At 32.9% G+C, this 17,533-nt stretch overlaps 1 protein-coding gene across 1 annotated transcript in view; it reads right to left on the bottom strand.

Annotated features, from left to right (window-relative positions):
- Positions 1 to 12,551: 12,551 nt before the first annotated feature.
- LOC106478650 (normal mucosa of esophagus-specific gene 1 protein-like) overlaps positions 12,552 to 17,533 on the bottom strand; it is a 30,313-nt gene continuing 25,331 nt past the window's right edge. The window contains exon 5 of the mRNA XM_013939207.2: positions 12,552 to 13,038. Within this exon, the coding sequence (XP_013794661.1) occupies positions 12,964 to 13,038 (75 nt within the window). The 3' untranslated portion in view covers positions 12,552 to 12,963. The remainder of the gene's footprint in view (positions 13,039 to 17,533) is intronic.

Here is a 17,533-nt window from a genome sequence, read left to right on the forward strand (position 1 = left end):
ACCACATACAATAAACCAATAACAATTAACAATAACTTAATTAACTGTACAGAATTACAAACACAAAATTACAATTAGAGTGCGTGAGAATAGTCACGTGATCTCGATGACGCAACACTATATTATATACTTTTAATACGTGATGTCTAATTTTTAATTTAACGGCTACGTGGCAGAAGTATTCTTATTAAAAATTCTTTCTATGCGTTTGTTTGTTTGTTTTAGAGCAATGCCACTTTGGGATATCTGCCATGTACATCACAAGGAATCGAATCCCGAATATTAGAGTTGGAAGTCCACCAACTTACTGCTATTCCATAGTGGGACGTTATTCTTATTAGTTGTATAAACTTTTTTTCAGCCAGCAATTTACTTATTGCTTATCTTGTAAGACCCAAGGAACTTCGTGCTATAACAGTTTCTACAAAAACAGTTATATTGTGATGTCTATGGGTCTATTCAGTTTTGAAAGCATGTTTCGAAATCAGTTCGAAGTTTTTACTTATTTTTCTTTCATCCAAGTACCTAGACCACAAATAACACTTCTCAACAAGACTCAAATCAGTAACCAATGAATTTAACGTGTTAAATCATGTGACTGACTCTACAACAGATATCTAAATAGGGGATCAGTGGACTTTTGAAATAGAGGATGTCATTGTCCAATGTGTTAGAAGCCCCCTTGGTATGGTAACAAAGATATTAAGGCCAATGACATAACCTTACGCTTTCGCCTATTAATTCTCGTCATTGCTGCTCACAGAAATATCAAAACTGTCTGTCCCTTCCCACAATTTTGTTGGGCAGTTTGAGATACCCGTTTGTGAAAATCTTTTTTTTTTCTTTTTGGCACACGATTTACCTTTGAGATGCGACGATCGTAGCAGAGACTATATATATCGGGTTACAGACCAACCGAGAAGAATATTGATTCTGAAACCCAGTTTCGAACTCCTGTTTCTTGTTTTTTATTTTATAAAGAAGACACAAGATACCGATAAAAGAAGATCAGCTTTTATATGAATAATTATTAGGTACTTGTCCAGTGTAAAAATTTGGTATATTTCTACCTTGGTTTTCTGAGTTTCGGGTGGGTACTAATACTTTGAATCTCACTTCTAGTCTTAGTTTATGACAGAGAATTTTGTTGATAACGCTCATTTCTGATATGCTTAAATAAAATATTCTTAGCAGAAATAATACTATCCCTCAAGTACAACTATTGAATTTTCGTTTTTTTTTTTCAAAGTTATATTCCTATAAAGCCCGTAGCAAGATATGACGTGCCATCTAGTGTTTAGTAACAATACTAAAATTGTAGAGGAAGTGTGCGAGAAAATTTCACGTATGAAGGTAAAATAGTTTAAAGTCTTCTTTTAATTTTATAATGCAGTATATTTTTTGTAGTAATAAATCGTTACTCTACTACAAAATTATTAAAACGTAAGTAGGTCTGTAAAACACCCACCTCATGATTTTAAACTCTTGAATTATTTCTCAAGCTTAACTTTGTCGTGATGATGATTATGTTTAAGGTATCATATACTCTTTACATCGTGTTATATAGGATTTGGCCTTTTTATCAGAAAAAAGCATCTTCATACTATGTTTTTTTATATGAAAATATATTGAAATCGGTACAAATACATATTCTGGAACATGTTTTGTAACTTTACCGATGTGGCTAATTTGCATGTTATAAAAATAACGAAATACAAAAGAAATGTCTTATGTTCTTTATAACTTTTACAAACATGACTGATTGCTCCTGAAAATGGTTCCAGACTTTGATGGGATGTAAGGAACTGGTTTAAACTAAGGAAAACTCTGAAAATTAATTCAGGGTCAAATTACAACACTAATGAGTATGCCTTAAGTAGGACATATGCTACTGTGACTCGTTAATGGTCATTTAATAAAGAACAAATATCTTATCACCTTTACCTTAGTACATATTATAGATACACTAATAATGCAGATTTTGCTAATTTTGAGGTCTGTAGCATCAACATATCTGAAGTTATGAATCAAAAACTACAATGAGAATGTCAATTTTCAGATTTTGAGAAAAACGGGATTGGGTGTTTGCCTAGTTGAAAAAAGGTATACTTCATCGTGCAAGTTGTGAAACTTAAATCCTTAATATGTTTCTTGGTATTAATAACACTTGGAGCATAAGTTTCACCCTCCTTGTCTTCCTTGAACTTCTCAAATCCCTTTTCGGCGTTTCTTCTTACCTGTCGCTGTTTTACTCCTTTCATGAAAGCTTTGTTTTGTGCTTCAAATAATCTCTTCTTGTCTGAATTAGCAATGAATTTGTTAGTGAAACTTCTATCGCTGATGTTAATCAGCTCGAGTACCCTCTTCCTTGACTGCATTCCACCATTGAAAGCACTGACAACATCAGCTGCAGCCCATCTTTGCACCGACAAAGGTGTTCTTGGGGCAACGATTCCATATCACATGGTTTAGGGACTCATTAGCATTCTGAGTGATGCAATCTAAGCATTTTGTCAGGAGCTCGTCATTAGCTAATCTTTCACAGATGAGCTTGACGGCTTTCAATACACTGTCTGGCATGGAATTTTTGTGTGAATATTCTGAGCCTTAACTTCATGGAATTTACATCAAGAATTTTCACTACTAGGGTACAAGTGATGCTGAGGTTTGATGTCAGTTGACATTTTATGGCACCAAGTTGCTCAAATTGTATTCTGCATTCCTTCCAGATCGCCTTTGTTTGAGCGTAAAGCTCTCTCATACCAGTTCTGGAGACTATTAACAACATTATCAGTGAGTCTGCAAGAAACCTCTATTCCCTTGCCATCACTGAGATTTTTAACGTTCGCTAGCCTTTTCTGAACATGTCCTACACACTCTTTTTCTCTCTACAGTTCTATCTCCATATGATGTATATTGTGTCTCTGAGGCCTCTTTCCTTCTCAGATCTTTGAAATATCTTCATTATACCTACCAGTTCCATTGAAATCACGGTACTATCATATTATGCTAAGCAAATTCTTCGATGTTCTTCTTTTTCTTTTGTTGTTCTGTTTTTGTTTGAAGAGTAGGAATGACAGGACTTACTCAGTGGTTCATAATCTATGACTTTCCTAGATTCACTTGAAAGAACAGTGACAACACCATGTAAGGAAGAGTAGCCCCATTTCTGCCATGTGCCATCACACGTCGCAGATATTTTAGTAACTTTACCATCTTTTTGCAAATCTTCAGCAGTTTTTTTCGTGCTTTCACTGACAAATGTTTCAGTGGCATTCAAAACAGATGTGAAATAGTTGTTCCAACACTTCTGTGTATCTCGTGGGTTCATGTTCATAACTCCACAAAATATTCTCTGGCAATTCTATCTTTCCCAATACATGATATAGCATACACAAATTGCTTGATAGTAACAAACGAGTTTATTTTTCCTTTTTTTTTTATTTTTTTACTTGTATGCCAAACATTCTCATTATGTTAGTTCATTCCTTTACACACAAATTTTAGAGTAGCAGGAAGTCCATTTTTATTGGTAATTTGTAAGCTCAACTTTTCCCCATACGAACAGCGGTGAATTTCATAGTTCACATGAACTGTTACTAAACTTACCGGTCTTCTCTTGTTTATTTCTGGTGAATCTGTTACCATGAAACTTCCTCTTCTTTGTTTTGTGAGAACCATATTTCTGTCCATCCTCAAATATTCAGGATTTATCACGGGAATAAACATTTTTTATGGCAAGTTAAGTCACAGGGATTAGTAAAAGCACTTTCTTTATTAAACACATAGAATTTGACCTTTGTGAATAACTCGTCAATGAAAGGTTATTGGCAGAGTCCATTACTTTAGAGGGGTAGCAAGAATGGAGCATTTTGATAATCAGGGTAAATTACAGACAAATTGGCTAAAAGTATTTCCAAAGAATGAGAAAAACAACAATTTTGGATTACATTGTCATGGAAACGGAATGTAAATAAAGGCATTTAAACGGAAAACCTTTTATTTTACTACTTTTTAAGGATTTTTAGTTTAGCTAAGACTTTTTCTGCACTGGACATTGAAAGTAAAGGGTTAAAGATTCAAACATGCAAACAAATACGTTGTGATAATTTTTGACATTAAAGGTGTATAAACTCTGAGAGATAAGGTTGGGTAACAAATAGAAATCTACATCACCAGTGTGATTTGATTGTGTGCTATGTTTCCAAAATATTAAAAAACTGAAATTATTTCTCAAGCCTAACTTTTTCGTGATGATGATGATGTTTAATGTGCCAATACTCAATATTTTCAGCATTATGGCCAGAGTTTATCAGATGAAATTGAATAAATCGTTGTTAACAAATTCAGACTCTGAGTAAAATTATTTGTAATTAATGTAGGAGATAGAAAAATAAAAACGAAACATAACCCATATTCAATTTTGATATGCAGGTTGTTAATAAATTAGCAGTGCCTTTCGTCTTAACGTATGTAACAAGCAGTGTTAGGTTTCCTAAAATGATACAGCTTTTGAGCTTTGTAGTGACTAAAATGTACTTAAAATAAAATAGTTTTAACTGCTTTATAAAGTATTTTAGCTGCTAGAACAGCCTAAGGTATTTTTTTCACAAATATTATACTCATTTCATGCAAACATGTTTGTTTGTTTTTGAAATTCTTGCAAAGATACTCAAAGGCTATCTGTGTTAGCCATCCCTAATTTTGAAATAATAGACTAAAAGGAAGACAGCTAGTAAAAACAACCTACCGCCAACTCCTTGGCTACTCTTTACTAACGAATAGTGTGATTAACTGTCATCATATAACGCCCCCATGGTTGAAATGACAAGCACGTTCTGAGACGGGATTCGAGCCGGCGACCTTCAAATTCAGAGTCAAGTGCCCTAATCATCAGACCTCATGCATTCATGACGAAAGTACCTCCTCAAATAAATAAAAATATGATAGATAATATTTCTATGGCAATAAACTAACAATTTTTTTTATAATTATCTTAACATAAATTGACCTTTAACCTCTAAAATAATCTTTTTTGCCTAAGTTGCTCAAGATTTGAGGGTCTCGATGACTCAGCGTTAAGCTTGAAGGCTTATTAACACTAAAAAATCGATGTCTTCGTTGGCCACAACACAGATAGCAGATTGAGTATCTTTTCATTGAAAAATGAACAATTAAGACTTAAATCCACACTCTCAAAATCTACATACTTCACAAAACAATAAAAAAATAATTGGAATTTGTAATGCTGTACTACAGGGCAAGGCAAAACCATTGATATAAAATAAAGTGAGCCTCATTCATTTTTATGAAAGTAAGGCATAGATAATATACCATGTGATTAGGAATGTAAATTATTGGTCATTTGTCTGCTTCCGTGGGCAAATCAGTGAGATGGTTTTACATAAAATTTTTACTTCATGCGTATAGTCATCACGATGTCGTTTACTTGTAACATTGTTGTAAGATTCTGAGCTGAAGAAGTGGATGTTGAGTGGTAGTGATAGACATTAATGTATTGCAGTAGTTTTATCTTCTCACAGCTAAAAAGCTATAAATTTAAATTATACAATAATTATTCAGTGTATCTAGTTAGTTGTACTGGAAACAGCTAACCATGAGTGGGCCAGACGTTTACTGCTATATTGATTTTTTGAGCAACATAATAACGCGGACTGGAAAGGTAATACTGTTTCATATATTTAGTATAGATGATGATATATAATACTCAACAAGTGAAAAGGCATATTGGATCTCTCTTTTTTTTTGTTCACAGAATTTATTAACAAACTGTAATGTTAAAATTATTACGTTAGAGCCAACTGGAATAAGACTTTGGACTTATAAATTCAAACCCTCATCCATTACAAGTTTAGCAAGTCAGAAGGATACTTCTTGAATCGAGAGTTAAAAGTTAAAGTACAAGGAATCACGTTCTTAATTATTACTTTTATACTTAATATGAGATTTACGCTTTTTAAATTAATTGATATTGGGTTACTTATGACCCATATAGGTCAAGAGTGGCGTTTCTCTCTATTGTTATATTGTTTTAAATTTCATGAATACAACGGTTAGCGATCTTTACCAGTAGTTCCTAACCTCGTTTGGCCCAGGACACACGTGTAAACACTGATGGTTGGTCGTGACCGACGAAATAGGTCTAGTGCAAAAAACAAACAAACAAAAAACTTCTGGATTACTAAATAACTATTATCTACTTTTAGAGTCTGTTCGCGACCCTTTCACACATTTTGACGATCCATAGATTGAGAAACGCTGGTTTTTACAATCACCTAAATCAGTTACTTTTTATATTTGATTAAAGGGGTTTATTGCAGTATCTCAAGGAGATGTGTGAGTTGAATAATTCTGTAAAATAATAAAAAGTATGCTTGCATAAGAATGACAAACAGTTAACTGTTTTTCGCAAAATTACCATGCTCAAAAAATATCGTTACCACAACATTCCATGTTTGATAGGATCGTAGAATACTCGGGGTATGGCTCAGAATAAGTTTCTGTTAATTTATTTAGCTCACTGTAACGATCTTTCTCATTGTGACCCCAATGGCACAGCGGTACGTCTGTGGACTTACAACACTAGAAACCGGGTTTCGATACCTGTGGTGGGCAGAGCACAGATAGCCCATTGTGTAGCTTTATGCATAACTTCAATCAAACAAATTGCTCATTCTAGAAAATCTTATGCAAGGATTATTTTTATGTTTAATTGTTTACCAAGGTAAAGAGAAATTCAACAAAAATACATTACCTATATTGTAAAAAAGGGAGGCTTGGTAAACTATTCAAAATTATACCTTTACATTTTTCTTTATATTAAGAAAAGCTTAGATATTTTACCATACTATATTTTTCTAAGTTGAAAATTATATTCACATAAATATATATTAAATTCCACCTATATTCTTTTACAAAGATCTTTTCGTTATTTTCAAAATTAAACATATCTGTGCATTTACATTTACATAATTTTAAGTCTATGGATTTACAGTACTAAGATCAGAGTTTGGATTCCCCTCGGTGGCCACAGCAGATAGCCCAATGTAGCTTTGCTATAAAATACACATACACACATTATGTTACTTTAATTCATTTGGATCGAAAACGTTATGTAAAAACATGTGTTAAAATCGAACACGTTTGTTTACTTGTGCCTAGTTCGAAAACTACATTAAATACTTGAAGACTACTATAAACATATCTTAAGTTGATATGAGAATAATTATTATTTGAGTTCCTTCTTTTTTTTTCTTATTTCATTTGAGTAATGAAACCGATCGGTCACAGTTTCATGAGATGACCAAGAACAGTTTTTCTAAACATGATTCCAAGGGCTATAACTTTCAGTAGAGATGCAAAGGGCGTTTTATATTTAACGTTCCGGGCCACATGCCAAAGTAGAGTTAAAAATAAACACTATAAGAGTATACATGACTTTGGAGTGTCACGAGATTTTTGGTGTTTTTAAAAAAAGAAAATATACATTTGAATATTCTTAAATAATATCAAACTTCTTTTTTTTGTCGTATTTAATTAGTTGGACACCTTTTCAACAGAAAACATGTTCGAAAATGGAAGCATGCTTTTCCTATTATTAATATTCATGTGGAGATAATACAAGGAATCAAAACTTCGGCTGAATTAAATTAAACACATCGCACAGTAAACATATGACACTTCATTTATTACATGCCCCAGATATGTTAATGGTATCTATAGCATGGTTAGTTTATATTACTTTATTAGATTCGAAAATAATTTTATTGAATTCAAAGTTGTGGATTTAATTAATAATGTATTGTTTGTTTGTTTGTTTTTGAATTTCGCGCAAAGCTACACGAAGGCTATCTGCGCTAGCCGTCCATAATTTAGCAGCGTAAGACCAGAGGGAAGGCAGCTAGTCATCACCACTCACAGCCAACTCTTGGGCTACTCTTTTACCAACGAATAGTGGGATTGACCGTCACATTATAACGCCCCCACGGCTGAAAGGGCGAGCATGTTTGGTGGGACTGGGATTCGAACTCGCGACCCACAGATTGCGAGTCGAGTGCCTTATCCACCTGGCCATGCCGGGTGGTTAATAATGTAAAATGTTTACTATTTTTCAAGTGCAGAAGTAGGGTCTCTCTAAAAAATATTTATATTTCTCTAGTTTGTTTGTTTTTAATTTCGCGCAAAGCTACACGAGGGCAATCTGCGATAGCCGTCCCTAATTTAGCAATGAAAAACTAGTCACCACCACCTACCGCCAACTCTTGGGCTACTCTTTTACCAACGAATAGTGGGATTGACCATAACATTATAACGCCCCCACGGCTGAAAGGGCGAATCAAGTGCCCTAACCCCCTAGTCAAACTTGATAAAATAGAAATCCAACCCACCCACCCTCCAAGAAAGAGAAGAAATGGAGACAATAAAACTTTAAGTTATGTAGTTATATTTTTCATTGCTAGAATTAAACTCTTTAAAACAGTGGCAGTAAAAACTAAAGTGTGGTAATTTGATTTGACTGTGAATACTGTAGTTAATCTTCAGCTGAAAACTCATTTTTTGAATTATTAAATCAATCCTAATTATGGTGTAAATTTGTTTGCACCTTTCTTACCAATGAAAAAAGTTTCAGTAAGATTATGACGAACTTTTATATAATAAAAAATTAATGATTTCATATTTTACTTATCTGATTGTTTGTTTCTGGGGGCTACTTATCTGATAAATTTCAAGTTATACGTCTAAGGAAAAATGCATTTAACTTCCAAAAAATTAAGAAGGAAACAATTTGATGGAACCGGTTGCATAAATGCAAATAGTGACCTTGAATCAGAAGTTTATTGGTGTTAGGGCTTTGCATAACTTCATACATATGTCATTTTAAAATTTAATCGGCTTAAAATGTAAGTCTTATTTATAGTAAATACTAAGTTTATATAAGAAATAATCAAAGCAGCAATAACAGAAAGGTTTAGCTAGTAGCTTCTACAATCGTGTCATTTGTTATGTTGAATTTGTTGTAAAATTTCTGTTTTTCCGTTAATTAAAACTGTTGTTTCCTCTACTCAGACTACATTGAGTCTGTACTCTTATTAATACCTTATAATCGTTCCTCTTTATGTCTTTTATCACATACTTGTTACAGATTCTATATTTCTACTAATGTATTGAAACCATTTACCGCTTTATATCTTCTGTTATATTCTTGTTACAGAGTTTATATTCTTACTAATGTCTTACAACTGTTTATTACCACTTTATATCTTCTGTTAAGTACTTGTTACAGAGTTTATATCCTTACTAATGTCTTACAACTGCTTACCGCTTTATATCTTCTGTTAAGTACTTGTTACAGAGTTTATATCCTTACTAATGTGTAACAACTGCTTACCGCTTTATATCTTCTGTTAAGTACTTGTTACAGAGTTTATATCCTTACTAATGTCTTACAACTGTTTATTACCACTTTATATCTTCTGTTAAGTACTTGTTACAGAGTCTACAACCTTACTAATGTTTTACAATCGTTTACCAATTTATTTCTTTTATTACATACTTGTTACAGAGCCTGTATCCTTACTAATGTCTTTCAACCGTTTACCAATTTATATCTTCTGTTAAATACTTGTTACAGGGTCTATATCCTTACTAATGTCTTACAACCGTTTACCAATTCATATCTTCTGTTATGTACTTGTTACAGTGTTTATATGCTTACTAATGTCTTACAACCGTTTACCCATTAATGTCATTTATTATATGCTTACATGATAGAAAGGAATGTTTGAATGTTATATAGGAGATCTGAAAGAACCTCAATGCGGTTCTCAAATTCAAATGGGATATAACCCACTCTGTTGGGCAAAAACTTAATAAAATAAATAAAGTAAGCAGAATTGTGGTAATGTAGTTGCTGTATTATATTCAGTTCTTCCCTTCACTGAGTGTCCATGATACTAAATGTGTCGAGGGCACAATATTACTAAAACATCTATTCTGGTGTGAAATACTGTGAAGATCAACAAGCAGTGCTCTGAAATAGCAGAAGCGCGTGAAGGGTGTTAATCTTCCACAATGGAGGCTCATTTATTTCATGTTATGTTACTCTTTCGAAAGGAACTTTAGTAACCTGAAATATTTCTTCACCATGATGCATCAAATATTCTAAATAACCAAAAACAAATAATAAATGTAGAAGTGTCACTGCTTCACAAGTCCTGGAATACGTAACGTTGATTTGAGAGAATACTGTGCTCAGAATCTTCAAAAACTTAATTTTTAATTGTCAGTGTTAATAATAATACTTTTTATTTTTGGGACTAAATATATCCATAAAAATAAGCTATTCAACGAACCAATTCTGACATATTTGGAGCTGAAATAACCCATTTCAGTATGCTAACCTCTTAAGCAGAAAAAAAAAGTATTATTTTTTACAGCGTAGACACCTTTACCATGATTTGGTACACCATGGACAATCTGTGCTCTGCCCACCACGGGTATTGAAATCCAATTTTTAGTACCCTAAGACTGCAGGCTTGCCGCTGAGCCACTGGATCTTTTACTATGATGTATCGATTGAAAGTAACTATGAAAATACATTCGCACACAAAAAAGTTAGATTTAATAAGTTTTCCTCCAGCGAATCTAAGATTGTTTTAGCATGAAATATTTAAAATCTACAGAAAATTAATGCTTGTTCGGGGGCACTTCCATTGTAAATTTTCCAGAGTTTCTCACAATGGAGAAGTAGAAAACAATAAGACAGTAACCCTGTACTGATTTTACAAGTTATACTAAAATCTTGTTTAGGGGATCGAAGTTTTTTTAGTGAAACTAATACAACGTATTTACTAATTGAAATTTGTTTTAATTCTAAGTAACAGTATGACTATGCAGTGAAGTTATGGTCCTTTGATCTTTACGCTACTTCGTGCATCAGTAGAATCGTGTTACAACAGCGTAACTAACTGTTATGAATCATAAGAGTTAAAACAAAACGGCGTTAAAAAAAAAAAAACGCTCTCACCACTATTCGGTCAGACAAGAGCAATTCAAGAGCTGGCGGTAGGTGCTGTTGTTTACGTGTCTTCCCTATAGTCTATTATCTCAAAATTAGGATTGGCTATGCGCAGATGACCCTTCGTGTAGTTTGAGCGAAAATTCTAAAATAGACAAAGTTAATTTTTTTTCATTTAACATGTTTAAAGATAAACATTACTATATATTCATGTTGTTCTATTTGCTACTAATAACAAATCCATACCTAGATGATTTATATTAGGCATATCTCGATCATAGAGATGCATTATGATTTTTATTTTAGTATGATTGTGAGTTTGAATGTGAAGTAATGTACATCTACTATCCAAACTAGATAGCACTGGCAACACATCCTGTAACCAGTAGAGCTTTGAAATAATAACAATGGTTACCAATGGTTTAGTGGATCATCCTATGGTAACTTGTGAAAATATAAACTAAGGACAATTGGATTTGTGTTGTTTAGTACAAAAACTTTCACCTCACTTGGGCTCCCACAAAAAGAAACTTCTACACGTGAACGTCTGTGAATAATTATTTTACATTGATTTTTTGTATTAATCGCCTAAATTTAAGCTAGTACTAATGTAACTGTCAGTAAACAAACAAGAACCATGATAGAAGTGTTTACTTGAGACGTTCAAACTCAAACCGATAGTTTGGGAATGAACGCAACCGGGAGTGTTCAGAAAAAAACTTTCTCTCTTCACTCCCACCAGTGAGGAAGGATTAGACTTCTACTGAAAAAGAAAAAAAAAAACTGTCAATAGTACACGGTACAACGCATTTATATTAGAATTTGTAGTGAATTAATTGAAAAAATATATTTTAATAACTTTTAATTTTTCTGTTTTCGAGAAAGATTAAGGACTGATGAGCTGAAAGGATGTAGAACTAATGCACGACATGTTGGGTAGCTCCATATTTTAAGCATCAAACGAATGAACTGAGCTCGGTTCTACCTTTAAAAACCTAGATAACACAGACCTGCGAATTTAAACCTCATAGAATTTGTTTTGGTTTTAATAATGGAGTTTCCATAATTCAACTATGCAGATTTCGAAAATAATATTATTATTTTTTTCTAATACGCAAAGATTGTTTTACAAATCGGAAAGAAAAACTTTTACTTAGATCAAATTATTATTTCGTTTTCCACAATTAACAAAAATACAAACAAACTGAAGAAAATGGAAGAACATTGAAGTCAAACGAATATGCATCCTCATTCATTCTGATTTTTTGTGTGAAGTCTACATCTTGTAGTCTCAAACTGCGTGTTATGGTCTTTTTTATATGTATTGAGTTATGACGTTTTGTAAAAAAATCTGTACGTGACTGAGAAAACCGGATATAATTTTCGGATTCAGCATACAGAAATTACTGTAGAACATGTAAAAATATCAAGACAATAACAATCACCGCAGACCTGTGTAATTCGTCAGTTTTTATACGTTTTTTTAGTATTGGAATTAATTATAAAACATGTATAACTCTGCAGTCAAACAAAAATTTATTGCGTTTCTCATATAACAAACATCACAAATCTGGTCTCACATACTAGGTGAGGCCAATACAATCAACGTTAAATACTGATTTTTAAAGCTTAAAGTTTAGAATAAATCAGAAACCAAAAGCTATTACACAGATATATATACTCACAATTAAGTTGCCTTGCAGTCCGCTACATTTCATATACTGAGCTGAAATTTCTATCTTGAACTGCTGAGATAATTGAGATTATAAAACTTGCGCCCTAACTTGTAATGCTGAGAAACAAAAAAAATCTGAAGAATATTCAACTCGAAGCTTACTAAATCAAGATGAACAACCACATATATTAATAACACTTAGATGACCTGTGTACAGGTTTAGCTTTTGGTATGTATGCATAACTATCGTTTAACTGCTCCCTATTTCTTTCTTCAGGGCTTCCAATTCTGGAATTTTCTTGTACTCCTGGTGTACTGTGAAGAGCTAAAAATATAGTGAATTGAAAGCCGTATATTAATGATTTTTGAATAACTTTAATGATAAATGCTAAAATAAAAAAAAAGAAACATAGACCTCTGCATAATTAACAGAAATGCATAAAGTGAAATATTACAGAATCCCACATTATTGGATATTTATTCATACAGAACGAAATATGAAAGCAAGAATATAGGTAATAAAGATAAATAAAATTGTGCTGAACTTGAAATAATAAGTGAACTGAAATAATGAATTTAATAATCATGAATATTTATACATATCTATGGTGTAATAAACATTTTTATTCGGTGTTCGATATTGGAATGTAAGTAACCAGGACTACAGTATTAAATAAAATTCCTAAATTGCCTGAAATATGACAATGACAATATATATATGACGTGAAATGTGTTGGTATTGAGTTTGGTTGTGGAATAACACGAAGAACGAGTAACATTTTCATATCGCGTAAGATATACGAATGTATTTAAGTTTCACTGTTCCAAAATAACATAATTCATACATATAAAAATATAAACCTACCTTCATTAACTGTGATAGTTTATTAGCAGTTAACGTAAAATAAGCAATTAAAGAAATAAACAAAGAAACAGGAGTAACATATAAGAACAAAATAACAAAATGGCATTTAAAGTAAGGAAAATTAGATTTTATAATTCACATGTTTTCATCACCGAAACAAAGACAATTGAGCTTGATAATTAAACCGAAATGTATGTAGGTTATAGAATAATTATAAAAAATAAAATAAGAAAGAATGTATAGAAAGCCAAATGTAACTCTTACATTACAAGAGTTTTGAAGTAATAGCACCTATTGTTCAGTCTTATCATGTGTCTGAGAGATCATTTATCATATGGGTCTGTGTGACCTGACGGGTCACAAGGAACTGATACTGGTTAAAATCTGAATTATAACATGTAGATTATCACGTATACAAAATTAGATTGAAATTTGAAAAAAACAAATCAAACGTAATATGTAATATTGACGTGATTGCTGACCTATTTTGTGGCTACAATTCAAATGAGTTCAATAGTTAGTTATACTGAAAGACATAAAGTGAATCATGTTGACTGCTGGAATAATTGATATTACAATAAATGGGGATATATATATATTGAAATTCCATAACTTTCAGGTTAAAGTTTCGAAGGTTCTTTTCAGAACAAGATATCTGAACATACCGAAAAGCTCTCATGTATCAATAGTAGAGCATATTATCAACACGGCAACATGTAATGGTAAAAAAATTCACTTGGTTTATTAACCTTTCATAAGACGTCTAAAGACCTTGTCAAACGCCTTTAATAAATAATGTGATACAACAAAAAATAAAATATTGTCAGTTTTCAATCATTGATTATAGACCTGCAAGTAATTAGTTTCATGTGATTTTGGTTGCCTCATCTAAAAACTTTAATGTGATTTTAAAATGGGATAATGTATATTTTTGTAATGGTCTTATTCTTGTATAGGTAAAATAGTATTTATTATTTTTTTTTTTCGTTAAGGTGTGTGGATCTTAGGAGAAAACCACTGGTGTTTTTATATGTTTGTAGATATTGTAATATTAAGATTATAATATTTAAAACAGTTTTGAATATTATCATTCTATTGTTCAGTTCTTTACGCTCATGGCAGTCGTTTTGCTTTGCTAATTTTGTATATGGTCTTAAGACTTTCAAATCTCGTGAGAAATTGAGATCACGTTTGAAAATACCGTAAATGCGAGGGGGTCAACTGATGGCCAGTGTCACTCTGCAAGACGTGATAAAGGCTACTCAGGTAATTAGACAGGTTAACACACAGGTCTAACTTAAAGTTTTTATCTAGGCATATTCATTAACGTGTGTGTTTACCTTAATTCACCCGACTGTTCATTTAATCAGTCTAATCTTTATGTACTGATTTACGACATCACAGACTTGTAGTCTGTTTGACACGTAAGTTTGACTTCATTAGTTTAAAAAAAATAGTAGGACTGTACACAATGGGTCTCCATTGAAACTAAGTCAATCAGTAATTTGATAATAAGGGAAGGAAACTTTTTATATTGATTTTAAGAAAGGAAATTATGTTCCCTCAGCTCCCCCACAATTCGAGCACTAATGAAATGTAATGTAAAATATAATAGTAATTTAAGAACAACTGAAGACTTCTTTTTTTTTGCGGTTTACGACAGTTAACACTATTTTTGTTATTTAGGTGTTAAAAGAAATGAAATAAAGATTACTTAATTATTGTATAATGTTTGATATTTTGGTTGATTCACGAATTCTAATCTTTAAATGCTGAAATCTCTTCATGATAAGTTGGCACCTTAATTTTAGTGTACGTACTTGAACAAAAATGCTTGCAATTTTAAATTTGATGATAAAAAATTATAAAAATCAGAAGCAAAATATAGCTAAACATATACATTTTTTACGCTTTCATGCTCCGGTTCAGCAAAATGCTAAGTGTCAATTCTATCTATATAATTAAAGGAGTGACGTGTGTGTGGGAAGCTTTTCATACTTTATTAAACTATGCAAGAACGAAATTAGGAGTAGGAAAGTATAGACGACGTCACCATATGCATAAGGGAAGGGTAGATGTGGATAGTACTATGCATTGTAAAGGAAAAGAAATTTGGGAAATTGAACTATCATCCCTCAGAGCCCCATCCCAGACAGTAGTGATTATGTGTTAAGCTTTTGTTTGTAAATGTCTTCATTCGTTTATAGACATTTAGAGTACCGGTATCGTCATCCTGTTGAGTTTTAACACTTTCCCTCGATTCCCGAGTTTAGAAAGAGTCGCTACTTCTGGTGTCTCTTAACAGATAAGCTGATGGACTTGTCATTTTTGATCAGATCATTCGGCTCAAAGCGTCTTTTGTACTAGAGGTGTTTGATGGATATTATGTGTTGTGGAATAGGTTTAACCTCGCAGTGATTAAGAGGTCCAGCATGGCCATCAGATTCGTTCAGAACTGTACGTAACTAACCTCATACGTGAGTGGTCTGGGCAAATAAGTGTTTTAATTGCATTAAGTACACAGTAATGCATTCAAATACAAAATCCCACAACCTAAAAAATGTTTCGTACGCAAAGCACGAGTTTTCCTCCTTAGCATTTGATACGGTTTGTTAAATGGGAAACTTAACAGGATGTGATTAATACACTGGGTGGACGAAGAAGTCTTTGCTAATTTCCTGAAGATCAGTTTTCACCAGGTTATGTTTCAAGGGTTATATGAAACGAGTTCCTTTAAAAATGGTCTCAACTACCATAAAATTATTTAACCAGACCTAATGACGCGGATGAGAACAGCCTGGCATGGCTTGGTGGTTAAGGCGCTTGACCAGCAATCTGCGGGTCGCGGAATTGAAACCAGGCGCTAAACATGATATCACTTTCAGCCACGATAGAGCTATAATATGACGTTCAATTCCACCATTCTTTACTAAAAGAGTAGTCCAAGAACTGACGGTGGGTACTGTCGGCAGGTTGTCTTCCCTTTGGCGGGCAGTTCAAAATTAGGGAGGGCAGCTTCAGTAGCTTTGCTATAAACAACAAAAACAAACAAACAGGTGGTAAGTCCCTTATGAGTTATGACAGTTTCAACCAAGCATTAAACTTCAAAATAGAAGTATTTTATTAATAAAATGAAGAAGGATTTAAGCTGGGATGATTGAAATTCAATGGAAATGAAGCTAGGTATGTCAAAATAAGTATTAATACTGAACCGTGCTTAAACAAAAGTTATGCAATTCCTCGAAAACGTGCTCACCAAAGTCTTTTGATTATTGGTAAAGCGACTGGTCAACGTTCACACCACCCGGCAGCTTTCATAACTTATTATCTCAACGATTTACAGTCAACACACAGGTAAAATTGAATACTAGTAGGTATTCAGAGTGAGACAGATGACATTTTCGTCAGAGGCGGATTTAGGCGCTGGGGGGTTCTAGGCAAAATAGAAAATGTGGGAGGGGGCTCATAGCATTCGGCAATAGAAAACAATTGACGGAAGTTGTAAGCCAAAACGATGTGGTACGTTCATTAATTGGCCAACTATATGGTTTTTGGATTTTGCAACTTCATCTTTAAGAATAACTAATAAAAAATATGTATACAGGTCCTCAAAAGCAAGAGGCCCTAGGAAGATGCCTTACGACTGGCTCTGATTTTAGTCCTGCCCACTGAAAGTAGTAGCGATAAGCATATTCCTAAGTAAAATATACAAAGCTATATCCATAACTTCTCTTTACTAAAACTGACATGGTTCATACACATCAAATGAAATATTTGTTTTTTTAAATAAAAAAAACAATAAGTTTCGATGTTAAGATATTTACAAGTTTCAACAATCTAATCAACTTGTAATGAATCGTTACAGCTAACGTAATCACCATCTAGTCGCAGGCAAGAGAGAAGATGAATGAGAATATGTGAAGTTGTCTATTTATGTGATTGCGTAATACATTTC

The sequence above is a fragment of the Limulus polyphemus genome, unplaced genomic scaffold (genome assembly GCF_000517525.1).
Source record: "Limulus polyphemus unplaced genomic scaffold, Limulus_polyphemus-2.1.2 Scaffold238, whole genome shotgun sequence".
NCBI classification, from domain to species: domain Eukaryota; kingdom Metazoa; phylum Arthropoda; class Merostomata; order Xiphosura; family Limulidae; genus Limulus; species Limulus polyphemus.